We start from the raw sequence: 27038 nt of genomic DNA, 5'->3' as shown, positions 1-27038 counted from the left end.
TTTCTTCTCTACACGTTTCATAAAGGGGCGTGTCACTTTGCAACCTGCGGCGCGCCCACGTTTTATTGAATAGACGGTACGCCAAAGGCGCATAAGAAAAGTTTGCTTGCAGGGTTCGAGCGGAATTACTTTTGATTTTGTTTAGGGTTTTCGAAATCTGTTTGTCATTTTTTTTTTCACCATTTTTCGCGCTTTTGTGATGAGAGAGTAGGATTTCTGAATACTTTAAAATTTGAATGTTGAAAAATTCCGAAATTCCGAAAATTTTAAAATCAGAATAAACCGAAGTTTTCAAAACCGGAATATACCGAAATTCCGAAAAATTTTAAACTCGGTATTTTCGACATTCTGAAAAAAAATCTGAAATAACCATTCCGAAAACCTTTGCTACACAATGTTTCATTGGTTAAAAATTCATTGCTCAAAACAAGTTTTCAAATTATGTTTCTTCTTTCCAAGATAATGGAGTCGGCTCCAAGAGTTCCACTTTTTCCTCAACCTTCTCTGGTGTCTTCGTAACTTTTTTCTTTGAAAAATGAAGAATACGTTCGGAATCATCTGGCTTTTGGGACACTTCCTTATCGCACTTAACATCCCCCTCTCTTTCCACAATTTTTTCAAGTGAGATTTTCTTGATTGTTCGAGATTCTTTTGATCCTTTCTTGCTAACTTTTTTACTCAATACTATTTCTTTGCCATCAGACTCTTTGTTTATGACGGGTTTAACGGCCGGTGGTCCTACAGGTTGTGCTACGGACTTCTCCTTTGTTTTCTTTTCGCTAGTAACTTTCGAATAGTCTTTGTAGTCTTTTGATTCTATTGAGCTACTGCTATCTTTCTTATCTTTTTCAATCTCGTTTTGCACTGAAACTGTTCTAGAAACAGTCGATTGTTTCCTGAAAAATGGTTCCGTAAATCCTCTATTAGTTGTTTTGTGACTATACTTTTCTCCGGAATCTACTGATGTTGTGATACTCGGAGATGTAGATGATGTTTTAGGTTTCTTTTTTTCTTGCTTCGGTGCTTGATTCTTTTTTGAACATGACATTATTACAACTAAAACGAACCGTATTTTGAACGCGTTTTAGCCAAATTTTTCACCTGTCCATAGAACAAAACCAATTATATCTGACAAAATCCATGTCATCTTTACTAAAACGTCAATATTTTGCGAAATGATTTCTAAAACTATCTTTAACAACACGATAAATCAGAGTATTTACGAGTTTTATCGTGCTTATAATGGTTTACAGACCTCAACTTCACACTTTTTCGAAATAGGCCAATTTTTCTCTAATTTTATGTGAAACGATACTGAAATATGTCTTCCCATTCGAATTCGTGGTTGCATAATATATTCATGAGCAAATTCTCCCTCACTAACAGATTCCCCGAGAACCATGCGGCGCGTTGCGTTTTCGGGTTGTCCGCAACGTGCGGCACAACTAAAATCCCGCCTTCTTTCTTTTCTAGCTTTCACGCAAGCTTGCTGTCAGCTCTATTGAACACGTATTTTATGGTGAAGTAAATACGCAACTGGAGGTGTGGGTACGTATAGTTTCCGACATATAGTGTACACACTTTGATTCGAAATTGTTTTTCGTTACATAACTCATACTTAATCTCATGTCCAGTCTTGCCAAAAGTCTGACTCTAATATATGACTGTTTTCCAGTACCATGACAACGCGGCTAGATTTCACAACAGCCGACCTCATTACATGCCTGATTTGCATCAGAGAATTCGATACGAAGACCAGGAAGCCGAAGGTGTTACACTGTGGACACACTGTTTGTGAAGAGTGCACCGCAATTCTGAAGGACCCCACTGTGTATGTGTTTAGTCGCATATTATTGGATGAAAAATGCTGGGTTTGAATAAAATCATGTTTGATAAGATACTCATATTCTTGAACAGTTGAAAAAAATCTACTATATTAATTCGTAATTTTCAGATCATACTTGGCTGTTCGGTGCCCGACATGTCGCCAATTCACATCTCGTGGAAATTCGCAAACCTGCAACACCAACTTCCAGCTCATGGGATATCTCGCCGAAAAAGAGAGAATTGAGCGAGAACGAGCGGGGAAGGGCACGAAGGGGAAAAAGGCTGAGCAGCTTTTTCAGCTCAAACTGACTCGTAGTAACAAAATGGAGATTCACGTTGCCCATAAAAAGGATCTTAAAGGAACAGAAATGTACTGCGGAAGGATGTTGATGGAACCACACATATAGTATTCGCAGGAAAAACAGGATCTCCGGAAGAAGTAGTGAAGTTCATTAACGATAATGGAATCAGCATCGAAACCGGAAAACTAATGCCTCAGATGGTTCACGACGAAGGAAATAGCAAAGAAGCAGAAGGATTTGTTAAGGTCAATAGGTTGGCTACTGGACAATCTGCGTTTAAATGCGCAAAGGCGCCAACAAAGTTGGAAGAAGCTGAATTCAGAGGATCATTTGAATTGAAAGCGTCGGGATCCGAGGGATCCATAAAGCTGGAATTGGTGAAAAAAGGAGTAATTCCGAAAAATGGATTCGCAGGTATATTTTGACATTACATAATTCTAATGGGGTTATTAGGTAAAGAAGCAAATCAGCAAAATTTCTTCTCTGAATAACCCCATAAGTTTCTAAAATACTGAAACAGCCTTCGAAAGACTCGCTGGTTGATAGTTTTGATTCAATGTAGATTTATGAATGTTTATAAATAATTATCTAGTATAATTCAAATATAGTCATCTCATTTTCCTTCCTCACGTATATAAGTTTTGAAGCGTTGAAAGAATGTGGAAGCGTGGTCGAATGGTTACTGAGGAAGAATATGAAGCGGATACTCTCTGGTTCGTCTCCCTCGAGCTGCTAAACTCTTTTTGAATTTTTTCTTCGTGCTTTCTGGTGACTGTATCTGACTTCTAGGTGATCCTATATGATTCCATATACTTGGAATTGGTTTCCATTTTTATTTTAACTGCGTTACCTATTATTTTCGAAACTTTTTTCATNTATTTTTCCACGATTTTCAAATGAGTTTAATCCATTAAAGATTCTAGACGAACCGCATATTTTTGATTTTGCTCAAACTATTGTCATTGGTCTTTTTGGGCACGCCGATTACAGAACTGAAGTCAATTTTTCCACCCCGGCCTTGTGAAAAAAGTTATGAACTATAAAAGTGACTACAGTACTAATTTCCCATTTTTGGAGTGAGTTTCTGAAGGAGTTACTGACTTTTTTTTGGCTATATTTGAATGTTATCCGTATTTTGTATGCTTTTCTACAATCTGAAAAGGTTTTCTCTTTTTTTCGGTAACATTTTTTGAGAAAATCGCCATGCCATGGGGTACCCCATATCTACAAGTCAAATACAGTCATTAGAAAAAACAAAGAAAAAATTCAAAAAAGGTTTAGCAGCTCGAGGGAGTCGAACCAGAGAGTATCCGCTTCATATTTTTCCTCAGTAACCATTCGACCACGCTTCCACATTCTTTCAACGCTTCAAAACTTATATGCGTCAGGAAGGAAAATGAGATGAAAAATCCACGTCATTTTTCGAAACTTTCGACCCAATTTTCTCGAAATCTACCGCGACAAAGCACTTTTTGAAAACAGATTTGGAATCAGGAAAATGTCAGCTTTCAGATGATATAGGTCACCACCCGTATCGCCACACCTGAGAAAAGTCTTTTTCAAAAAAAGTTCCCAAGAAACAAGGAAAAATGGTGGAAAACTGACACAACTTCCGAAAAACTCAAAGGAAACTTACTCTTACCGTGAAACCTCTACTAGAACGACACCCGGATCGTNCACTTTGAGCCTATATATCTCATTTTCTGTGAAAGATATCAAAAAGTGGCTAACTAGTAAAATGTTGCTGATATCCTGATAAACATTTTATTAGTTAACCACTTTTTGATATCTTTCAAAAGAAGTGAGATATATAGGCTCAAAGTGGACGATCCGGGTGTCGTTCTATTAGAGGTTTTACGGTAAAAAAAACTCAACATTTGCATCATGACGGTTAAGATACCCTTCACACACAACGAACTACGCAAAAGTGGGGGTTTATAATCGAATGGGTGGGGGGCTTATTTTGAATTGGAATGGACCATTTAAAAGTGGGGGTCTATATTTGAATTGGTGGAGGAGCTTTTTTTGAACTGCTGCAAGTGTCTAGATTGTTGGAGGTGGGGGGCTCTACTATGGTTCATTTTGGGGGGATGTACTTGAATTGGGGTGGGGGCTATATTTGAATTCATCTAATTATCTTTTCAGTGCTCGGCGGTTGTATGACCAAGCCCAATCCAAAACGCATCAAGGAGCTCACTGCAAGTACAAGCACCCCAAGCACTTCTAAAGCGGGAGCTCCAGAAGCGACAGTCGAAGAACCTCTTCCAAAACGTCGTCGTTGCAGAAAATGATTCGTTTCCGTCCGCAATTATCGTTTTTTCACTTACATCGACCCAAAAGTTTTATTATAAAAAGATCTACACGCGTATTGTATACGTGTCTTCGAATGTATCAGAATGCAATTCTTAACCGTTTTATAATTGCTTATGATTCTTTTCTCTTTCATGATCTGATTTTGTTCACCATATAGTTCGTTCCAACTCCTGTTTCGAGTATATGTTCCATTTGTTCTAATATTTGTATTCTTGCTGTTCCATGATCCGTTTCCATTTCCGATGTTTAGGTTTCGAAAAGAAAAATTATTTTCAGTTACCCCGATATTATCCTTGTCTGAGAAAAAAAAGGTAGAGACGCAGAGAAAAAGTGTCTGTGTCTCCACCTTATGTGTGCTATTTAGGCTCTCCGCTTCGATATCGCTACCGTATTCAGACTGCAAAAAATACTCTCTAACCTTTTTTTTCTCAGACAAGCAAAATAAAGTTCTAATTTTATTTTATATATGCTCTCATCCCGTTTTTCTTTGCGTTCTTTCGCTAGTTCTATATCTTATCTGATAATTTCGGAACCGATTCCGAGAAAATCGGGGCGAAGTCTATTGTGCAACTGCGGCAGTTAACAAGGGAGCCATGTTTAGCCTTCATCTCACAATTTTTTCTAAATTTGCTCATTTATAGATTCAAACAAGGGCTTTCTTGTGGTGTATTTGGTTTTCTGCACAATTTTCTAGAAATCGAGTTATGGGCTGTTTAAGTGATTTCAGTACTAATTTCTCATTATTGGAGTGAGTTTTTGAAAGGTTTAATGAGCGTTTTTCGGCACTTTTTGAGTGTGAATCGTAATTTTAAAAGTTTCTCTACAATCCGACAAAGTTTCCTTATTTTTCAAAAAAAAATTTTTTTTTGATAAAATTTTGCCATGGGTAACCCCCTTTTGCGAAAATTTCAATTTTTCGAAAAAATTTTAAATGTGCTAAAATGAATTCTAAACGCATAAAAATAATAAAATCAGTCTTTTCACAAGATTCTGTAGACTATATCCGTTTTGAAATCCCAAATAAGTGATTTCTTCCGAAACTTCCATAAATCATAGTCCTTCGAAATTCACCCAATAGCATTCAAATCTTGTGAAAACATAGATTTACATACTTCTTGACAGATTTATCACAGTTCCGCAACCAATATGATCAAATCGGAGGATTTCAACTGACATTCTGAGTAGATAAGGCTTTTCAGTAGTGCTTCAAGAATTTTTCAGAAATTATCATTTTTTCAAAAATTAGTTTTTTTCCAACTCAAATAATAGAGCAAACATAATTTTGATTTTCGAAAAATGCAAAACATTCCTTCAACATCAAAGAAAAAAAAAGAAAAAAGAAAATGGACAAAGACGGAGTCGAACTCCAAACTTGTGATTACTATTCATCCACACTATCCACTCGGCCACTGTTGCTCTTTTCTTCCACAATGAAAATGTATAGAAGAAAGGGGGGAAAGTGGAAGGGAAGGAGGAGACCAAAAAAACAGCATATTTTCAGATGGACTTTTCTCTACTTCTAGAAATTTGTGCAGAAAACCAAATACACCACGAGAAAGCCCGTATTCAAAACTATAAATGAGCAAATTTAGAAAAAATTCTGAGATGAAAGCTAAACATGGTTCCCTTGTAAGTGAAAGTTGAGACTCCGCCCGGATTTTCTCACAAACGGTGGTCTCTCATAAAATCATCATTTTTTTTCTAGTTTTTTGTAGTGGCAAAACCATATCTCTTCAAAGCATGTTCCTTTGACAATATACTATAATCCTTTCTAGAAAAATGCTGCTTTTTCCATTTTTTTTTGAAAACAATACAATTGGAAAATGCCACCTCGTTTCAGTATACATTTAAAATACTGTCGAGATAAAAAAAAACTGACACCGGAACACTTCGCGGGCGGTGTTCGTGTCGATTTAAAATTAAAACTACCGTAACCCGAAACATATTTACACTTTCCGGATTTCGTTTCTGTATTGCTGTGTTCTGACTATTTTAGTGACATTTCGATCAATTCAGAAAAAATCTATTCGATTTATATAGTGGGAAAATTTCCAAAAAACGAATGACGATTGGGTAGAAAGTTCTCTGTTCTTTTCTCTCGTTCACTTGCTAGTGTACAGTTCCTTTCTCCCACAGTCCCATCTTCCATTGATTCTCCTTCACCTCATAGTTTCTTCATTTCACTATGGAATTATCTTTTGCAAACCAATAGTTACCTTTTCCATGCCATCTTCACACTTCAATCGATAGTGGCCGCGTCTTCGTCGCGGTTCGCGTTTTTTCCTCTCACCTCTCTCGTTCGCTCAGATATAGCGCACTAGGCATCGTGGCAGAGCAGAGTGAGAGCGCGTATTGGAAAATAGGCAAATTCATCTTCTATTCCTCTTCCTCGTTTTTTTAAACTCACTTCCAGATATAAGGTCTTCGTTTCAGGTGACTATGGAGGATGCTGATTTGGCTGAAATTCCTCCAGCGTCTCCGGATGACGACAATGCCGACAGAGCAAGCTGTATGGTGTGCTATAACGTTTTCCGTGAGTTTCAAAATTATTGGTTTGAGCCCAATCATTGATTTCAGACTCAAAACTTCGGGTGCCGAAAAGCCTTCCCTGCGGGCATAGCTTTTGTCAGGGATGTATCAATTCCTTGATTTCAAATACACCACAGTTTGTCAGAGGTCTCCCATGTCCAACATGTCGTAAAATGGTCCCATACGAAAATCCTCAGAATCCGCAAAGCTCAATTCCGACAAACTTCGTTCTCCGAGGTAAGTTAAACTTGAGAATCGTGTAAAACTCAATCACCTTTTCAGAGGTTCTTGAAAAACAGGAAACAGATAATCTTTCCCAGCTAGGAGAAAAGTATTGTTGCCGTCATTGCCAAAGAGAGTTCCATGAGAAAGATTTGATGAAATGTGATACTTGCTGTCCTAAAGCCCGAAATGATGATTCTGTAGACTTTATGGTAATTAGTTCTGAGTTTAGAAAAATTACGATTTGTGGTATTCATTCAGGGTCGCCCTAATCTTACACTGTCCTGTTCGGGTTGTATGGTCAGACACCATCGAGGTCATTTGTTCGTGCCTCAAGCTATCGTTCAAGCAAGATGGAAGCACAGGAGTCTTTATCAAAAGTTCGCAAAGAGTGTAGAAGAAGAAGACAAACGAGTGGATAAATTTATTGAATCGATGACGAATGCTATTGAAATCGCACAGAAGTTCAAGACTGTGAGTTTGAAAACTTTTCATCAGTTTCATAGTTTCTTATTTGATTATGAATTTCAGAATCTTCACGAAACTGCTCGTCAAGTAGAGAATAACCCTCTTCACACTAAAATCAGTTCGGTTTTGAAGAATTTCGTGAAAGCTGCCAGTGACTCGGCCAAATTCATGAACATTTCAACAGATTGTATAGAACGCTTCACGAAGCCCAGCGTAAGTAAATCATTAACTAACGATCAGAGACCTAATAGAAACTTTAAGGCACCTCAAAACTCTATGCTTGGGAAAGAACTTTTCAAATTTGAAAAGCCAGCCAACGAAGTTGTGCAAGACTATGGACAGTGCTTAAAGAATCTTTTCAAGGAATCGCATCAATCAACAAGTCAAGGAAGAAATGTAAATAACTTGGATCCAGCAGGTCCGGCGCCTGTTGCTAATGTTGCTCCTGCTGCTTCTGCTGCTGCCCCAGTTGCTCGTGCTGCCCCCGCCGTTGCCGCAATGCCAAATCTAGGGGGTGTATTAGATATAAGAAATCCGTTCGCAAACTTATTTGGCAATCAGTTTTTGCAAAACATCAATATTGGACAAATGCATATGCCTTTAAACAATTTCAACCAAGTTTTTATGCAGCAACGTGATCAATATCTTCAACTTCAAGCTTTACAAGCTCAACAACAAGCAGTTCAACATCATGCACTTCAACAGCTGGCTCAGCAGGCTCAAGCTCAAAATCAGTTTCTATGGAACATGAATGTAGCCGTTGCTCAAGCCGACCAGCAACAAGAAAACTTTAATGTGCAATTTCAACTTGATGTTCCACCGCCCGACAATCGTAATAGAGTTCAGGACTTTTTCAACGACCAAATTATTGCTTTGAACCCTGCTTTTGTGGGAAATGGAGCTGTAACGCTAGAGCGATTTATTCGTACTTTGGTTGACAACGTTCGGTTGGATGACGGATGGCAGGAAGTTTATAACTTTTTCTTCGTGGCGCCATATGAAGACAGAGACTTCACTCCACGCGGAAGCCTTCAAATCTGCGCAGTGTTGCAAACCATTTTAAATGCCGGTATCTTGATTCAAGGACGCATGCCCTATACTGGATTTGAGCAACTGCTCCAGGATCTCCAAGAGTTAGATAACGTAGAAGAAGTAGTCGAAGAACCAGAAGTTGTTTGGATTAGAGATGACGATGATGTGGTATTCTTGAATATGCAACAAGCCCAGATGGCACCTCCAGCTGCTGACGATGAGCAACCCGAAGTTTTGATTGTTGCCCCTGTTATTGATAACAATGCCGAGCAGAACATGGCTGACGAAGGTGAACAGGTCGGACAAAATGAAGAAATTCAAGAAGAAGTAGTGGGAAACGAACAAGAGCAACCGAACGTTCAAGTTCAGCGCGATGATTTTGAAATACAGATTCGCGATAACTTTGTTTTCCAACACGAAGATCTGGTCCCATTGCCGCCCGCTAGGTCAACTAGAGGTGAATGAGAATCTGAAATTTTTCAAATAGTGATAAATATTTTAGGTGCAAAGCGCCGTGCGGATAGCATCGCTCAACAAGCCCAACAGAATGAACAGCGCAATGAACCACCCGCCACTCCAGAGGTCCGACGTCGTGGAAGACCAAAACGAAACCGACCCGGATGAATTGTATACCGAAAATATTGAACTTTTTGTTCAAATTGATATGTTTGCTGGCTGAAATATAATAGCCTGCATCAGGGTTCTCTCCTCCGACCATGTTTAATATTTTTTTATTCTTGAGTCACACCGTAGTCTTATTCATATTCAATCCCTGCATATAATGTCACCCTTCGCCCGATTAACTGAATCATAAATTTTTTATTTTAAGATGTTGCAGTCTATATTTTATTCAATCGTCTTTTTTCGGTTAGTACTTGTTCTTATTGTCTCTTTTCTCTCTTAAAAATGATTTATTATATGTGCCATTCTTTATTTAGGAAAAACCTCCAATGGATCTCTTTGATGATATGGAATTCAATGACCAACTAGATCGATTAGAACAACTTGATGAGCTGAGAGCTGAAAGTAAGTGAAACCAGTAACGATTGAGCCGATAGATTTGAAATATCGAAGATTCCGGCAGTTTTTTGGCATTTAAAGTTGATTTTCAGCACTCAAAGCCATAAGGGTTCAAAAGCAAAACTCTAATAATAAAAATAGGAATTGTTCTGTTTCAGTACACATGGATATGGACATAGAGTTGAATGTAGGTCAACTAGGAGACCCGTTTGATCTTCGAGTTGATCGAGAAGAAAATATCGTCAACCCACAGCCTGAAGGAATGGAACAAGCAGCTGGTGATGTCCCCGGAAGAAATCGTCAAGAAGCAGGTAATCTGGGTGTTGGTGCCGGTGATCCAGAAGTTCAGCCAGTAGAAAATCAAAATGGTGCAGCCAGTGACACAGGAGAGTCTACCAATAAACCTTCTGAAGACAACCTTAAGGAGGACCGAATTGAAGCTATTCTGACTCCCAAAGGGACGGAGATGAAAGGATTCTCTTGTATGATTTGCTATGATCCATTCAGTATGTGTATATCTCTACTCGTTTTGAATATTAATATGTTCCTTTTCAGACACTGGAAAACGAATTCCAAAAGTTTTTCCTTGTGGACACACGTTCTGTCTCAGTTGTGTCGGCGGACTTATGAAAAATAGGACATATTTGAGCAGATCTACTGTCGTTTGTCCAACGTGCCGGCAGAATACTCAGTATCCCATGACTCTTAATCCCGAAAAAGTTCCCACAAATTATAGTGTGCTTTGTAAGTTGTATATTACTTATTTAATCTGTTATATTTTCATTATAGCAATGTTGGAACAACGAAAAGAGGAAAGCAATGCGAAAACTGAGAAAGAAATGCTAGAATGTAATACATGTCATGAAGTTTTGGACGGTGAAAAGTAAGTCATTGGGGTTTACGAGAAGCTCATTTTTTATTGCAGAGTGACTTTATGCAACGAAAGTGAATGCCAAAATATAAGTGATGAAGGTAAACTTCTGGGGACAGACAGTATCGTAGGTTTCGTATTAATACGTTCTGGTGTATTATTTGACTGATTTCAGAAACGTATGAAATGCCTACTGGTCTGTTCTACATGTATTGAGAAAAATCACTCTCGTCACAATTTTACTCCATTTGTGAAGGTAGTGGCACAATACGAAGCGAATCAAAAGATCTGCTCAGCTGAATCAAATCTCGTTAAAGCATTTAAAGCTGCCGATGATGCGCTAATTGGCTTGAAACTCGCGGAGACTGAGCTGTTAGATCATAGACGAGTAAGTTTTTTTTTGCAAAAATGGTTTCAATCAGGTATTTACAGAGAATGACAAACGCGATTGAAAACATTCGCTCCCAGGCTGATCATCCAATGATCTACGAATATCTCAATCGTTTCACAACATCTGTCAAAGCTTCTGAACAACTCTTCAAACGATTAACCGGAGACATGAATGGATTTGATTTTATATCAAAGGTGTTTTAGAGTATTATTGTTGTCCGAAAAAATTGGAGTTAGAGAGTATTTTTTGCAGTCTGAATACGGTATGCACCTTGAAGCGGAAAGCTTAAATAGCACATACTCGGTGGAGACACAGAGAAATTTTTTGTTCAACTGTCTGCGTCTCGACTCCAATTTTTCGCATAACAATAATACTTAATGCATCAAAACAATGCAATTATTTCAGTCTCGGTACTATCGTGCATTTGGTAACGATTCGCTTCGTCCAATATCAATCACTCCAATCAACGCGGGCTCGAAAGGAGCGTTGGAGCCGAAGCAAGAGCCAGTAGATGAAGCAAATATTCGTCCCCGTGTTGACAGGGTACCGAGAGGGTTGAATCGAGATATGGCTCGGCGCGCAAGAGTAAATGTCTTTGGCCCGTTCCATGCTCGCAGAGCGGGAGCTCTTGGTCCAGATATGGATTTCCCAAATATTGGAAATATGTTCGATCAGATTATGCAGCAGCTTGATGTTGCAGTAGACCCGTTTGGAGGTGCTAATCGTGGTTTATTTGGGCAACCGGCTGAGAATGCTGCAAACGCTGTGAATGATGCTAACGCTGCACCGGCAAACATCGCCGGAGCTGAACCACAAAATAATGCAGCAGTTCAAGATCCAGCGCAAATCCGAGGCGCCAGGAATCCTCTTGGTAATCGATTCGACATGTGGGGAGTTCGTGCTCCATGGCAACATCGCCGTAACGTTCGCAACGAAAATTGGAGAGATTTCAGAGGGATTCGCCTTAGACTGGAGGCGGCAAGAGATGCCAACGCAGCTCTTCAAGTTCCTGAAATCCAGCAAGTGATAGATGATTTAAGAGACCGTGGCGATAATATTCTTGACAATGATCTCAGAGGGCGACGACCCCCGTTGCTCCATCCCCATGCTGATATGGTTCGCGAGTTTGAGCTTGCTGAAGGTCATTTGAACAGACTACGGGTACGATTGGATCGTCTAAATAGAGATAATGTCCGCGATGAGCATCCTCTACCTCCAGCGGATGTAGCTGAACCCGCTCCTGTCCGGTTTGTCGATCAAATAATCGACGAACCTCTGCCACAGTTGCCACCTATCGATGGTTACAACCAGGAACAAATCCAAAGAGCTGAGATCGTTGAGCTTGTTCGACGCGTTAGTGCTATGGTGAGAAATGAAGCTCATGCCGAGGCTGATGCCAACGGACAACCACTACCCAACAACTATCGTTTACCACTGCTACTGAATCCGGACGAGAATCCAGGAGCTCCGGATCATCGCAATTTGCTGCCACATCAAGTTGAACCATTTCTCATTGATCTCAGAGCCCTCGAGCTAGAATGGATTCAACGAGGTAGGGATCGCCGTGCTCGAGCTGCGCTCGTAGTCCAGGAAGCTGCACAAGTCAATCAGCCTGCAAATGATGCCGAAGCGGAAAATAATGTCGTTAGAGGTAACATCCAAACTTGTCTACACACAAATAACCTCTATTAAATTTCAGGCGGAAACCAACGTGTACCTTCTCCAATTCCTGATGAGCCAGCCGCTAAACGTCATCGCCGATGATTCATGTTCAGCGAGTTTCGGACGGAACCGTACTTGTTATTTAAACTTACCATGCAATTCAATTGACCTTTTAAACATGTTTTATTATCGTTAACATACATTAAATATTCCAATAGTCCCGATATTAAATCAATTATCCTGTGTCTCCCTATATAGTTTTCGGTATTATTTGTGTCTGAACACTTTTGGTGGCTTTACCTATTTACAATCATCTTAATAAACCACACCAACGCGAAGTTTACCCACCAAATGTGGAAATATTTTGATATGTTTTTCGTTTCGAAATATCTGTACTGATGCAAATTGAGTTCTGTGATGTTTTTGATTGCTTACACTGTTATTTGCAGAAGTGGATTCAAACATGACCACCGCTGACGACTTGTTCGGCGATGTGGAAATGGGTACCCTTATATCATGCCCAGTTTGCCGTGATACCTTCAGTGAGTGCTAACAATAGCACATAAATTTTCTAAACTGAGTTTTCAGACTTGAACGAAAGGTGTCCGCTCAACATTCCATGTGGGCACACAGTTTGTACTCAATGTTCGAACTCACTATTACCACATACGGGGGCACCAGTGATGATGTGTCCAGTATGCAGAAAGAAACACATTGGCCAGATTCAGAACGGAGTATGCAGATTTCCTTTTCCAAAAAACTTCCAACTCTTGGAGGTGATTGAAAAAGTTGTAAGTCTCAAGCAGAGAGCAGACAAGACACGAGCAGAGCGACGTAGTGTCAAATGTATGGATTGCAAGAAGACATTTGCAGATGATATGTGAGGTTCGAATTCATTGTTCACCGCCTTTACTTTTGTTTTTCAGGTGCACTACGTGTAGTTGTGTTCTCATACATTCAAACAACGACTTCGATTTCTTGGTTAAGGAAACAAATCAGTCACCTTGATAGATAATGTACTTTCAGGGCCGCGCAACAAACAAATTGATTTGTGTAAGCTGTGTGCATGACGGACATAAAAATCACGACGTAAAACCGATGGAAGCAGTAAAAGCAAGTCGAAACTGTCTACGAAATTCAAGAACATCCCAATTTTAGGCAGCATCCGACAACAGACATCAAATTAATCAGCTCATGGCAGCTGCAGAAAGAGCTAAGAACAAGATTGAGGGAGCTAAGATTTCGTTGAACAACTGCCTAGACGAGCTGAATCAAGTTTGTGGAGTGAGTTTTCGTTACGAATACAGAACACGAGTGTTTTTTTGTTAAAATGTGATCTTGGTTCAGATTGTCGATCAACTGTTGACTAGTGTGAAAGAACATTCAAAAAATGGTAATCTCATCTGTTTAACTTCAAAGTCTACAGTGAAAATCAAATCACTCGAAAACAATGCTTCGGATATTGCCAAATCTGCTCACAAAGACGCCACGAGCCTTGGGGTGAGCATTTTCCGAATCAATCTCGCGAAGTAACAATTCTTCAGATCGAGTCTGCTGCCCTTCAGGAACTCTTATCACGTACTAACAACAGGGTTTCGGAGACTGGGCTCCGACCGTCTGGGGATCGTAGACCTCCAATTCTTGATAATCGAAGACCCGCACAGCAGAATCCAGTAGCAGCAAGAGATGCTGTTCCAGTCGCTCAAGTCGCAGAACAAGGTGTTGCTCAGCCCCCACCGGAGAATGTGGGTCTAATTCGAGCTGAAGAGGCTGAACCGGAGGCTCCACCAATGGAAGAAGACGCGGACGTGGATATCTTAATACGTATAAGAGATGACGCACAGCGAGAGGGGCGAGTTCGAGAAATTATGGAACAGTTGATGAGAGAAAATCCTGATGCGGCTCCAGTTGGAGGTGCTTTTCAAGTTCCCAACGGTGAGCGCATCGACGAACGCTTCAATGGGCTCGTTCAAGGAGTGTTCCATTTTTTGGATGACATGGTAGCTAGAGAGCCAAATAACGGACAAGGTGCCGCTGACGGAAATGCCGATAATGATCAACTGCTTGATGAGATTGTCCTACTCGAACGTGATAATCGAAACGAAAACCGACCTCATCTTGTCAGACGGCGAATTCAAGTCAGGTTCCAAATTCAAAACGAACAGCCACAAAATGAAGAAGCAAGAAATGAAGATCCAGTTCCAATGGATGTAAGAGACGATGACGAAGTTATTATTGTCGGTCCAGCAATCCCAGATGATGCCGGCGAAGCTGTAGTTAGACGAGGACGAGGAAGACCTCCAGGAAGAGGAGCGAGAGCTAGAGAAGAGCAAGCTATGGCTGGAGGTAACGGTGCGAGAAGAGGAGCAGCTGCCGTGGCTAGAGGGAACGCTGCGAGAAGAGGCGATGCTCCCGCTGCTGGGCGAAACGTTGCTGGAAGACCAGCAGCTCCAGTGGCAGGAAACGCGAGAAGAAGAGGAAGACCCGTTGCTGCGCGCCACAATCCAATTAACCAGGATCTCAGAGGCGGACGTAGAAACCGTCGTCAAAGTAACTAAGTCTGTTAGATGTTCTGCTTCCAATATCATTTTTACAGATGCATGACAGTAATTCAACTAATACTGAAACAATCATCACATCATACTAATAATCACCAAAGTTTTTCAAATTAATTGTACTATCACATTCATTACTTTTTGTTCAAATCTGATAAAATAAAAAATTTTCCTCTTAAATACAAAGAATGGCTTAAACCAGTTTTTGGGATTGAAAATATTATGAAACGGACAGAATAGAAAAGCTTCAAGACCTTGCTGAATGAAATAAAAAAAATTGAACATTACCATCTCGATTTTTCAGAAGTTTCTTTCCAACAGAAAGATTGATTAGTTCATTTCAAAACATGAGTTCCTCATGGCAAATTCTCTTATACAACCATCTCTTATACTACCTTTCTCTTATACTACCGAGTCTCTTTTATTACCACTGTCTCTTATACTACTTTTTTTCAATGTGTCTCTCATACTACCAAGTCTCTTTTACTACCAAGGTCTCTTATACTACTTCTTACCACAGAGTCTCCCATACTACCAAAAGAAACAAGGCTTTCGGCCTAAGCTTACAGTTGGCAAAAAATTTGGGGGTACAAGGGGGTACAACTGATTTAGGGGTACAAAATTGGTGATTCGAGAGTACAAAATTCGTAGGTACAAAAAAATGGGATTTGAACAAAAAAAATGGGAAAGAAAATGGGATTTGCGAAAAGCTGTGAATTTTGCGAAATTTCCCATGGAAGAGAAAACCTCGCAGCTCGGCCATGGCCATGGACTGATGACGTCATCACTAGGAAATTTTATTTTAGGATTTTTCTCCGTTTTCCTTCGTTTTTCATAGTTTTTGCTCAAATTTTCGTGGTAATTAATCGAAAAAAATTAATTTAATAATTTTTGTAGTGTTTTATTGCCCTGTTCGAACAATTTTCGAAAGAAAATAGCTCATTTTGGGCAAATTTTTGGGATTTTTGAATTTTTGTGGGAAAATCACTGAATTGTGATTGTTTCCTTCATTCAATAATCTACAAAATTATGAAAAAATGAGAACATTTCAATTACCACGAAACTTGAGGAAAATTGAAAAATTGGCAAAAACCGGAGAATTGGGCAAAAACGAAGGAATATTGAGAAACAAAAGGAAATGTAATAGAATTGAGAAAAAACAATTAAGAAAAATTGGTAGTGAGGGAAGTATGGACTGGGTTTTAAAACCTAAATTAAAAATTAAAATCAAAAAGAACAATCAAAAGACAATGAGAAGTGAACATTTTCTGCCGTAATTTTTGAAAATTCAGAAATATTGAGATTCTGAAGTCCTGAAATTCTGAGGTTTTGAGGTCCTGAAATTCTGAGGTTTTGAAGCTCTGAAATTCTGAGATTCTGAAATTCGGAAGTTCTCAGATTCTCAGTTTCTGAAGTTCCGAAATTCTCAGATTCTGAAATACTGAAATTCCAAAGTTCTGAAATTCTAAGAATTCTGAGATTTTCAAGCTCTGAAATGCAGGAATTGAGAAACTCCTTCAAAAAAAGTGTACCCCCGAATCACAAGCGTTGTACCCCTGTATGAAATGGGTTGTACCCCAGAATCATTGGTAGTTTTCACCCCCGAATTTTTGTACCTACGAATTTTGTACCCTCGAATCACCAATTTTGTACCCCTAAATCAGTTGTACCCCCTTGTACCCCCAAATTTTTTGCCAACTGTAAGCTTAGGCCGAAAGCCTTGTTTCTTTTGGTAGTATGGGAGACTCTGTGGTAAGAAGTAGTATAAGAGACCTTGGTAGTAAAAGAGACTTGGTAGTATGAGAGACACATTGAAAAAAAGTAGTATAAGAGACAGTGGTAGTAAAAGAGACTCGGTAGTATAAGAGAAAGGTAGTATAAGAGATGGTTGTATAAGAGAATTTGCCGTTCCTCATTTGGTTTAAATTGAATCAAAATGGGTATTTTATATGCATATCTCAGTGATTTTCAGATACCAGATATAACTTTCTGATAACTGGAAATTACTATAATAAGCGGAATATCCTTGGATCTTTAACGAGAAGATGAAATTGCTGAAACCCCTGTAATAGAAGGGTCCTCTAAGTTTTCATTCTGAACCCACTTTTCTCGTCCCTGTGAAAGATATAAAAAAGCTGTCAACTGATAAATTGTTTATCATAATATCAGAAGTTTTTTGTCGGTTGACGCACTTTTGATATCTTGAGTAGGAATTGTGATAATTGAGTACAAAGTTGCCAGTGTGTGGACTCTTCTTATACAGGATTCACGGTAATTCTTACTTCATTAATCTTCAATTGCTTCTTCATCCACCCTGAACCTCGTTTTTCAGTTCAATTCGATTCTTTCTTCCTTTTCTAAAGAAGAACTCAGCTACAGTACCCTCGACATTCAAAAAAAACCATTCGCAAATAATTGTGCGATTGCATACATTTATAATGTTTTGTTTTCTTCTTTCTCTTCTCTTCTCTTCTCATTCATCTAACTGAATGTCTGTCGACTGTTTTCTCTGGGTCTCCTTCCTCAACACACTCTCTTCTTCTTCTTCCTGTTCTTCTCCTTCTCTTTCCCAACACATGCGTTCCTTTTCGTCTTTTGAACCTCGTCTCGTGCCATTCGAGTCTTTTTGCTTCTCTCATTTCCCTTCTTTCCTCCTTCTAAAGCTCTTGGTTTTCAAATCTATTCTCTGTTTATCCTTATAATCGCTCATTAGATGGCTCGAAACCTTATACGACTCGTTTCTCAAAATATGCATTTCTAATTTTCAGAAAATGGCTGCGACAGGACCAAGTATGGTCAGCAGTGCATTGGAAATTGTACATTGTAATGAGTGTGCCACAAAATTTAGTAAGTCGAAAATAAAGGGATCCCTAGAAAAAAAACGGTTAAAACGGAAGAAAAGGATGAACAAATCGATTTTTTGAAAAATATTGATCGAAACATAAACTTTGAAAAACAAAATAAATTTCACCTTGTAAAGATTCTAATGTGTGATTCAAACAAACTTCAAGACTCAAGCCGGCCATAAAAAACCATTAGATACCGTAAAACCTGTAATAGAAGGGCCCCCAACGTTTTACTTTGAACCAATTTTTCTCGGTCTCCGTCAAAGATGCAAGAAAGTTGTCAACTGATAAATTGTTTATCATAATATCAGAAGTGTTTTTTTAGTTGACCAATCTTTGATATCTTGCATAGGAATTGTGATAATTGAGTTCAAACTTGAAATTATGGGGAATCTTCTGTTACAGAGGGTTACGGTATTCATCTTCTTAACAACTGAAAAATGCTACAAAATGCACCCGAGAGTAGATCAGGAACTAATAAAAGACATTAATATTATTTTACGAATTTTTCAGATGAGAGAAATCCCGGAATACTGGTGTCATGTGGTCATAATGTATGCAAAGAATGTGCACCCAACTTGTCTGGAAAATATTATTTTTGCATGGTTTGTAAAAAGTCACAGCCACAGATCCAGGAAGGGTCAAGTTTTCTTCAATTACTAGTTGAAAAAATGGAAAAGGATTTGGAATCGACTTGTAAAGAAGAACCAAAAAGATCTGCATGTTCTGAGTGTCGGATGGTTGACTTTGACACGAAGTTAGTTCAGTTTTCCATCGAATTCATCGTTATTTTGTTTTGCAGTCTGACAATTTGCCACGAGTGCAGCAAATGGGAAGTTGGTGATTCGCATGAAGAACATACCGATTACGCCAAACGTCCTATCAGATGGTTGATGTGTTTCCCATGTGCAGAGAAAAATCATTCCGGTCATCCTGTTATGACAGAAGAAACGGTTAAAGTTCGTTCGCTCAAATTTCAAAATTTTATATATAAATTTCACTTTTAGAAAATGTTACATACTTCGGAATCGACAAAACGGATCACACACTTTAAACATGGAACAGAAAAATTACTGAACTGGTTTTCATTGGCGGAGAACATTGTATCTGAAAATAAAGTTTCAACGAATCAGGTGAGAGATATCCGAGACGAATTCAAAAGTAAATAGTTAAAGATTTAGATTTTCCAAGAGCTAATGAGAAAAGTGAACAATGGAGAATATTCAGTGGGATCGGGATATCCACATATCATCAAAGCACTGGACAACTTTAATCATTCATTCAACGAAGATCAATTGGCGATGAGAAATATTTTTGCCAACTTTGGAATCCGAAAGAATTATATGCAATGTCTTCTGAAGTTTGTGGACAAAACAAAAGATGATACTGGAACTTTTAATCGTGTCGAAGTTTCGAGTAAAGAGAGACTCACGGATACCAGTTCGATAATTCTGAAGCATGTCACAGAATTGGCGGAACTTTTGGAGGAACGAGAACATTCGGGTGATCTCGAGCAGTCAGGAGACGACGAAAACGCTGTATTAGAAGATGCTGATAATCAAGATAATATGTCAAATGTTGGTCGGAAAACTCCTCAGCCAAATCGAAAAAGCACCAGAAGGACAGCAGCATCATATGCATCAGCTGATGAAAGCACACCATCTAGGAAAAAGAGAAAAGAAAGCACAGAAAAAACGCCAAGAAGCACCCGGAAGAAGGTGAATAAGAAGGAAGCAAGTGAAGTTCAGCCTCAAGAACCGAGTCGCAGTGATTCAGCCAATACAAATACGATGACTCCACCAACGATACGAACTGATATCACACCACCTCTACCAACAAATTCCCTTAATCCTTATACATCTCCACTGGCTGCTCCTTCAATGATTCCTCAGAATCTTTCTGTATCTTCAAGTAGTGGATCAGTGACGCCTCTTCTTCCAATTTCATTTGAACCTGTTATGTCTCCCCATAATAGTCAACAACATCAACATGAAGCAACGTATGATCAGTCACACACCGATTATCAGAATCACTATTCTGGATACGCGAACATTTATGACGGAAGACCCCTTTCCGCTCAATGGGATCATTCCAGGCAGCTTTACGAATCAACATCTGCCGCTTCTGGTGCGTTTCAAAATTATTTTATTTCAAAGTATACAATCTGTTTTTTAGAATATTCCGCTCTTCATAACAATCAACAGCAAACGGTCTACAACGGTTCGTCTTTGATCTAATACTAAAAAACTGGAATCAAATTTGATTTTTCGTTTTCTTAATCTCCTTTTTCTAAATTTTCGCCTCACTTTCAACTTTCAGCCAATTTATCTCATTTCCTGTTAAAGATATCGAAAAGTGGCAAACTAATAAAATATTTTTGAAGCCGTTTTTTTAGAGTTTTCACAGTATTTCAATTTCAAAACAACATCTTTGAATCAATTCTCACCGATTAATTGTTATTTTTCCATGTCAATTTTTTTCAATTCTAACTCCGAACAAAAAAAATATTTTCTCATTTTTCCTGGCATTGAATTTGGAATGTCTTTCCTCAGAAACTCTAGAAAATTTGACCCCAGAAAAGCAACTCCGGAAAACTTGTTCGACCTGATTCAATAAAAAGTTTCTGAAATTTCATTAGATTCTTTAGAATCCGATTTTTAACTAAATGGTTCAGGTAAGAAATGATTTAGATTTAACCCAATTTTACAATCTCAATCAGTATTCACAGTTAAAGGGGCACTGATGAAGAATGCAGAAAGGGGAGAACTGACGGGTCGTTAACGGACGGTTGACGGACCATCGGAACCCCTTGGAATACCACCATGAAAGTTTTGATTGGAAATCAAACAGAAAACAATATTTCGATTTTTCACTAAAACAGTTCAGGTTCAAGTAACAGTTAATTTAGATGTGACCTAATTTTACAAGCTCAATCTGTATTGGATCAAAGAAACGACACACGTTACTGTTCTAGAATGGATATATCGTGTAATATCGGTATTGCTCCACGTAGTATTCACTGGCACAGTTTCTTGGGAGTAAGGTAACACAACTTGAGATCCCCTACAAGTATCATCATCAAAATGAACGGTACAACCAATCTGACGGATGCATCTGCCATTGAGAAGAGACTGTAAGCTCTAGCTTCTTTTTAACTAACTTGCAACCGGCCCTTTGCTGGACCCTTCACGGGCCTTGCTATAGTTTCTTGCAGAAAAAATATTTTTATATCAACTAAATTAGACATGATAGAACTCTGCAAGTTCTACAAATTAATATTATTTGAAAAACTGTGTCTTGTCTTTGAATAAAGTTACAAGTCAAAAATGGCTGGGCCTTGTCGCGTAGAGTCGGGCCGGGCTTCTGTTTTTTGTCTGTAACTTTGTTCATAGACAAGACACAGCTCCAAATAATATCATTTTGAAGTACTCGCCGAGTTCTATCAAATCGAATTTAATTGGTCTGAAATAATAATTCTAAAAGAAACTATGGCAGATCCCGCGAAGGCCCGGCAAAGGCCCTGTTTCAAGTATGCTATATTAAAAGGAATCTGAGTTTTCAATTTTCAGAGAAGAGATCAATGAGACACTGTCTTCGATCAGTGCAAAAGAGGTTCTCTTCATAATCACTCTTAGTTTCTTGGCTGTTTTCGCTGCCATTAATATGTGTCTTTTGATTCTGGAAAGAAGAAAAAAGAGAAAACAGAACTCAGTTCCACAGGCGATTGTTATTCAACCGAACAATGCCAAACAGGACAGTAAAGCAGGAAGAAATGATAAATCAAAGATGTCTTCATCTGGATACGAGAAAGATGTTTTGCCTTCTAAATCTATGAAAATGAAGGTTTCGATTTCTCCGAGCATGTCTACTCTCAAAAAAACTCGTGCTCCCTCCAAAGAATCGACCACGGAAGACAGTCAAACATCCAGAACAGATACTTCCCAAACCGAAAAGATCACTAAAAAACCACCAGTTCCACCAACAGCCAATGTGTCACTTCCCCCTCTTGAAAATGCAGCTTCAGCTGATGTGACCACTGCAGTTGAACCTGGTGCTCCTAATCCGTCTTCTTCCAACTCGACAACGGCTCCAGCAACCCCAACTGCTAATTCTCAAGTTCAAAACGTTGCTCCTGTGGTTCCAGCAGCAGTTTCTTCTCAGAAATCCGAAAGTTCTCAATCCCAAGAATCCGGAATGACGTCGTTCACCGTGCCTGAGGATCCGAATTCAAATCGCTCGAAGACTCCAATCACTGCTCCAAAAGAGACAACGGCTCTCAAAGAAATTGCTCCTGCTACACCAACTGCCACAACTCTTTCCGGAGCTTCTTCTATTTCAACTGCTCCATCTGAAGGCGGAAAGACTGGCGATGTGGTAACAGCAAAAGATCTTACTTTGGTAATAGTTATTATCCAGTCTAACAAAATATTATCCTTCTCTTCCTTAGGCAAAATCACCAATGACTCCAGTGGGTCGTACTCCAGAAGTTACCATTCCACCTGCATCTATTCCTCCAGTCATCACTACAACTCCACCACCTAATAGTGAAAAGAAGGTGAGAGTATGAATAACAGAAAGGTATAATTATTGAAAAATTCAAGATTTGAGGTCATTACAATGTTTCCATCAGGATGCGGTTCGTCGGTTTGAGTTCTACAATAGTTTTCTTTTTTGTATTCGTTTTTTGAATAAATATTTTATTAGATTCCCTTTCATCCTTTTTCTTCTATTTTTTTGATTTCGATATTGAAATCGGGTTTTCTCGATTTTATTCCAAATAGCGGCCTGCTTCGCCTTCTCTTTTTCCTTCTTTTAGATGGTGGTATGTGCGAATTTCTGGTCATTCAACATTCTTGCAACAATCAGGCAACATTATCGAAATATGAATTATGTCTCTCGCCAAAAGGACACTTGACTATCTTCCTGTATTTCCTCCCTCTCATCCCGCTTTCACTATACGTCGTTTCTCCGAGAGGCAAAGAAGAAGAAAGGACGCCTTCGTTTCGGCGTTTCCCGACCAGTCCATCAGCTGGCTTCGAGTTATCATCTCGTTTTATATTATCACCCATCATTATCATTATCATCGTAAAATCATCCAAATTTCTTTTGTCTTATTTTTGATTCTTCGTTTTTCATAATTCAAATTTTAGAGTTTATTGTTGTTTTTTTTTTCCTGAAAGAAGTTTTGCAGAAGTAACCTTTGGGAAGAGCATTTTCACCATTAGAAAAGTGGCTCTTTGAACTCAATTGCCTTACGTTCTAATCCTTTACTTATCTTCTGCCCTGTTCCGTTTTCATGGCCCTCTGATTTTTTTTTCAAGGAGGGGAATAGTGAAAAAAAAACCGTTTTCTCGAAATTTCGGTCATATAAGCCTCCCAAGAAGCTGAACTTTTGGGCACAGCGTTTGAGATCCCGCTCCGCTACCAGCTGATCTGCGGACCAATTTAAAGTTATTAAAGCTACACGATAGCCACTCACTGTGTGAACACCGTCACGCCAAAATGCATACTCCTGCCTCAAAAAAAATCCCTTAAAACTTTCCTGTCTCCCCTCCTTTAACTTCTGACACACTTTTCGATTTTGTAACCTTGAATCCAGCCATCCCCATCCCAACTTCTTTTCCGATGATCATGAATTTTTTTATAGTCTCGTAACCCAGTTTCTTGTTTCCGAATCATGAACTTCCTAAACTCATCATATTCACACACACTCTCTGGTCTCCTATTCAGTTCTTCTTCTCCTTTTCCGGTGCTCATCCATTGAAGCGAATCGAGCAGTTTACTTTCTGTATGCTCACTCTAATAATGTCGTCTTATCCCCTCTCTTCTCCTACCGTTTCATCGAATAAACACCCCCCGTTCGTTTCCTCCCTGTGTTGAGGAGAGTCTCAAGTGGACGAGTGCATATTCATTGACTAACTACTTTTCCCTTGTACACACTTTTCAAAATTCCACTTCTGCATTTTTTCAGCACCGAATCTGAGTCGATTGTCACGAGATTCCGACTGTACTCGGATTGATGGTGGTCCTTCTGGGTACGGTCCACCACCACCAGAAAAGGATTACTACAGTAGATCAACGGTTCCACGAATGACGTCATCCGGAAACCATGGTGATCGTCTTAAAAATAGATATGAAGCATGTCGGAGTGGAATGCAAGAGTTGGATGCGCTTCGAGCAAAACACACCCTTCTGATTCAAGTTTGTTATCTGAAACGTCTATCACGAATCGCTATATGTTTCCAGAATCTTCGTTCCAGACTTCCAGTCATTCCTGGTAGTCTAGACGATGTGCAGGCCAGAGAGAAGAAAACAAGAGATGGTCTTCTGGATAGATTCTCACTTCAATCAGTGGATTCTGGCATCTCATCTCAAAACACAGTCAGTTCAACACGCAGTTCTACTCCAGAAGACTTCAAATTGTCTTCAAATAGGCATTCAAACATTTACGAGTAGGGAATTAGTGTTTTAATCCCAAAAAAGAAACAAGACGGATTACAGGCATAGTTCAACTACTATGAACTACTCAACGTTTCGGAAAATGTCCCTTGAATCAACACACAGTAATGTTTCTAGTTATTTGAATAATAATAACAACGAATACACGGAGAAAACGAACTTTGCACCGCCTGTTATTACTTCAAGAAGTTGTCATCGAGGAGCCTGGAAGACGTCACCACAAAGAGTTCGACCGAAAAGCATGTTTGATTCAACGACTTCAGCAACTGAATACTTGTGAGTTCTGTGATATTTTTTTTGAGTAGTGACTCTTCTTGTTAATCCAACTTTGTTTTTTCGCCTTTTCAAATTATCGTAAACACTATAAAAGAAGACCATCAAAACCTTCAACTTTGAGCTGACATATATTTTGATATCTGTAAAAGATATCAAAAAGTGGTCAACTGACAAAATGTTTTTCGTTTTATGTTAATTATTTTATTAGTCGATCACTTTTTGATATATTTTATCTGAGCCCAGATAAATTGGCTCAAACTCAACGGGTCATCCTATGACTGTTTATTAAGATCATTTTCCAGATTTACCAAACCGCCAAGACATCCGATTGATCTAACCAAAGAGGTTCGAAACAATCATTTTATACTAATTTCAGACCATATAATTTCAGCGTCGATCCGCGTTCACCGTCATAAATCAATCGTCAAAGCGGCATTCAAGTATTGAACCAACAACCGTACCAAACAGTTTGAGCCAATTGAATCTTAACGAAGAATCAAAATCTCCGCAGAAAGCAGAAGTCATTCGATGGAACAAACAAGTATCGAAAATTCCAGAATATTCCGTTTTGATTCATTATTTTCCAGAAAGCAGATGCCATGTTCCGTGCCAATGTTGTCTACTTGTCCACTTCAGAACAACAATCAAAACCACCTCTTCGTTTCTCTCCATCCCGTTCTCCACCAGTTCGTAGAGCCCTCCCGATTGAAATGACACCGACTCAACACTATGCACAGCTATGTAAAATAAGATCACCAAAACTCAATTCGAAAGTGGTTTTCGCTGCCAAACCAATTGCCGTCAGGTTAGATTTATTTTCTGAATTATGTATCAAATATTATGAACATTTCCCTAAAAACCAGATAATGAGCTAATAAATTCTCTGTTTCAGACCAAGCGTCTCCCCAATAGTGACTCAACGATCAACGTGGCTTCAATCTCAACCACTGTGAAAGTCCAAATGGGTTCAGCTCTCCTCCCCTTATAAAATCTCATCCAGAATTCGATACACTAACACTCTTCTGAAATTCAGAATCTGAAATCCACGTCATTGTGCAAACGGATCTACTTTTTTCAAAATATCTATTGATCCCTTTCCTGATCCATAATCAACTTTGAATCCCTGTCAAAACAAATTGCTCCGCTAGTGATGAAAATATGAAACTGTACTATGTCTTTGAGACGAATAAATATTCAAACTCCATTATTTTTTTTTGTTTGAAATTATTCGTGAGAAGTCAGCGAATTCCTACAAACCCATTTCACTTTTTTCCCAATCAAAATGAGAAAAGAAAAAGAATTCGAAAAGAAAGAAGAATGTCTTCTCTCATTCTGTTTGTAGAATGATGACTGAAGGTGTGCAACCGACAGGCGAAATTGCTGTCCGAAGGGTTGAACCACTTGCAATCGAGATTTCCGGAGAGCCGAGAGTAGATTCAGTTGACGCATTTTGTGATAGGTATTGCTCCGAGAATATGGAGACGAAAACTAAAATCTATATTTCTCTTTTGTTGATCCTTCCTTCCCTCATATATTTTCTAGTTTCTATTAATTTAAGCCATCCGAAAAGATCACACGTTGAGGTAAGAATCTAGATATAACCCTAAGCGGTTTTTTGGTTTTATAAACTACATTACCTCTATTCAACTTATTTTAAATGTTTCTAATTTGCTTTTCCAGCTTCAGCACTTTGAAGCACCACTCATTCTAAACATTACAACGTTTTCTGAAGATAGCTTCTCCGCAGTGGAGTACGCGGAAGCATTCGATATAGCTGTCAAGTACGTCTTCTTTTTCTTCTTTTCTTTGTCAACATGTTTCTTTTCCAGAAATGATCAATTGGTCATGCCAACTGGGATAGGCAGGTTTGTTTCGAAAGATATTGATATCTTACGCCGCGTTCAAAGTTGATTTCCAGGAGTAATTTCCTGGAAAAACGCTGTCCAAAGCTGCGATTGTTTTACAGATTTACAGTAACAGTAAACTACTGTATCACTCGTTTTGACTGTGTTCTTCCTGTTGATTCATGTCGATTTACGGCGGGTCTTGAAGCGGAGGGGGGATCCTCTAGAGTCGACCTGCAGGCATGCAAGCTTGGCACTGGCCGTCGTTTTACAACGTCGTGACTGGGAAAACCCTGGCGTTACCCAACTTAATCGCCTTGCAGCACATTCCCCTTTCGCCAGCTGGCGTAATAGCGAAGAGGCCCGCATCGATCGTCCTTCCCAACAGTTGCGCAGCCTGAATGGCGAATGGCGCCTGATG

At 39.1% G+C, this 27038-nt stretch overlaps 8 protein-coding genes across 8 annotated transcripts in view; 7 read left to right on the top strand and 1 right to left on the bottom strand.

The window, feature by feature from the left end:
- Positions 1–439: 439 nt before the first annotated feature.
- CBG12048 lies at positions 440–1142 on the bottom strand (the record flags this gene model as incomplete). Its single annotated transcript, XM_002646289.2, has 2 exons — positions 440–896; positions 1102–1142. 2 exons carry the CDS (start codon positions 1140–1142, stop codon positions 440–442), a joined length of 498 nt encoding a protein of 165 aa, XP_002646335.2.
- Positions 1143–1679: 537 nt separating this feature from the next.
- Positions 1680–4420, top strand: CBG12047 (the record flags this gene model as incomplete). Its single annotated transcript, XM_002646288.1, has 4 exons — positions 1680–1871; positions 1955–2001; positions 2188–2543; positions 4275–4420. The coding sequence occupies 4 exons, from the start codon at positions 1680–1682 to the stop codon at positions 4418–4420; spliced, it is 741 nt and encodes a 246-aa protein (XP_002646334.1).
- A 2461-nt stretch (positions 4421–6881) lies between these two features.
- CBG12046 lies at positions 6882–9317 on the top strand (the record flags this gene model as incomplete). Its single annotated transcript, XM_045237550.1, has 6 exons — positions 6882–6975; positions 7020–7208; positions 7254–7405; positions 7455–7667; positions 7725–9150; positions 9196–9317. 6 exons carry the CDS (start codon positions 6882–6884, stop codon positions 9315–9317), a joined length of 2196 nt encoding a protein of 731 aa, XP_045094743.1.
- Positions 9318–9643: 326 nt separating this feature from the next.
- Positions 9644–12739, top strand: CBG12045 (the record flags this gene model as incomplete). Its single annotated transcript, XM_045237546.1, has 8 exons — positions 9644–9719; positions 9872–10219; positions 10269–10596; positions 10639–10720; positions 10760–10972; positions 11017–11169; positions 11381–12641; positions 12675–12739. The coding sequence occupies 8 exons, from the start codon at positions 9644–9646 to the stop codon at positions 12737–12739; spliced, it is 2526 nt and encodes an 841-aa protein (XP_045094742.1).
- Positions 12740–13100: 361 nt separating this feature from the next.
- CBG26587 lies at positions 13101–15195 on the top strand (the record flags this gene model as incomplete). Its single annotated transcript, XM_045237542.1, has 7 exons — positions 13101–13179; positions 13226–13517; positions 13564–13618; positions 13664–13744; positions 13796–13921; positions 13985–14137; positions 14182–15195. The coding sequence occupies 7 exons, from the start codon at positions 13101–13103 to the stop codon at positions 15193–15195; spliced, it is 1800 nt and encodes a 599-aa protein (XP_045099238.1).
- A 2768-nt stretch (positions 15196–17963) lies between these two features.
- On the top strand, positions 17964–20275 carry CBG26586 (the record flags this gene model as incomplete). Its single annotated transcript, XM_045237538.1, has 6 exons — positions 17964–18039; positions 18552–18795; positions 18841–18997; positions 19046–19171; positions 19220–20165; positions 20214–20275. The coding sequence occupies 6 exons, from the start codon at positions 17964–17966 to the stop codon at positions 20273–20275; spliced, it is 1611 nt and encodes a 536-aa protein (XP_045099237.1).
- Positions 20276–21121: 846 nt separating this feature from the next.
- On the top strand, positions 21122–25726 carry CBG12042 (the record flags this gene model as incomplete). The annotated part of the gene is made up of 11 exons (XM_045237533.1): positions 21122–21171; positions 21608–22436; positions 22486–22593; positions 23769–23826; positions 24010–24239; positions 24285–24490; positions 24540–24773; positions 25076–25118; positions 25165–25314; positions 25361–25578; positions 25666–25726. 11 exons carry the CDS (start codon positions 21122–21124, stop codon positions 25724–25726), a joined length of 2187 nt encoding a protein of 728 aa, XP_045094741.1.
- A 390-nt stretch (positions 25727–26116) lies between these two features.
- CBG26585 overlaps positions 26117–27038 on the top strand; it is a gene marked incomplete at both ends in the record, with an annotated part of 1506 nt that continues 584 nt past the window's right edge. The window contains 2 exons of the mRNA XM_045237530.1: positions 26117–26356; positions 26454–26554. Of these exons, the coding sequence (XP_045099236.1) occupies positions 26117–26356; positions 26454–26554 (341 nt within the window). The remainder of the gene's footprint in view (positions 26357–26453; positions 26555–27038) is intronic.

The sequence above is a fragment of the Caenorhabditis briggsae genome (assembly GCF_000004555.2).
Source record: "Caenorhabditis briggsae complete genome, chrI, whole genome shotgun sequence".
Classification (NCBI taxonomy): domain Eukaryota; kingdom Metazoa; phylum Nematoda; class Chromadorea; order Rhabditida; family Rhabditidae; genus Caenorhabditis; species Caenorhabditis briggsae.
Note: the sequence above shows the minus strand (reverse complement) of the source record. Positions and strands in the feature narration are given on the sequence as shown.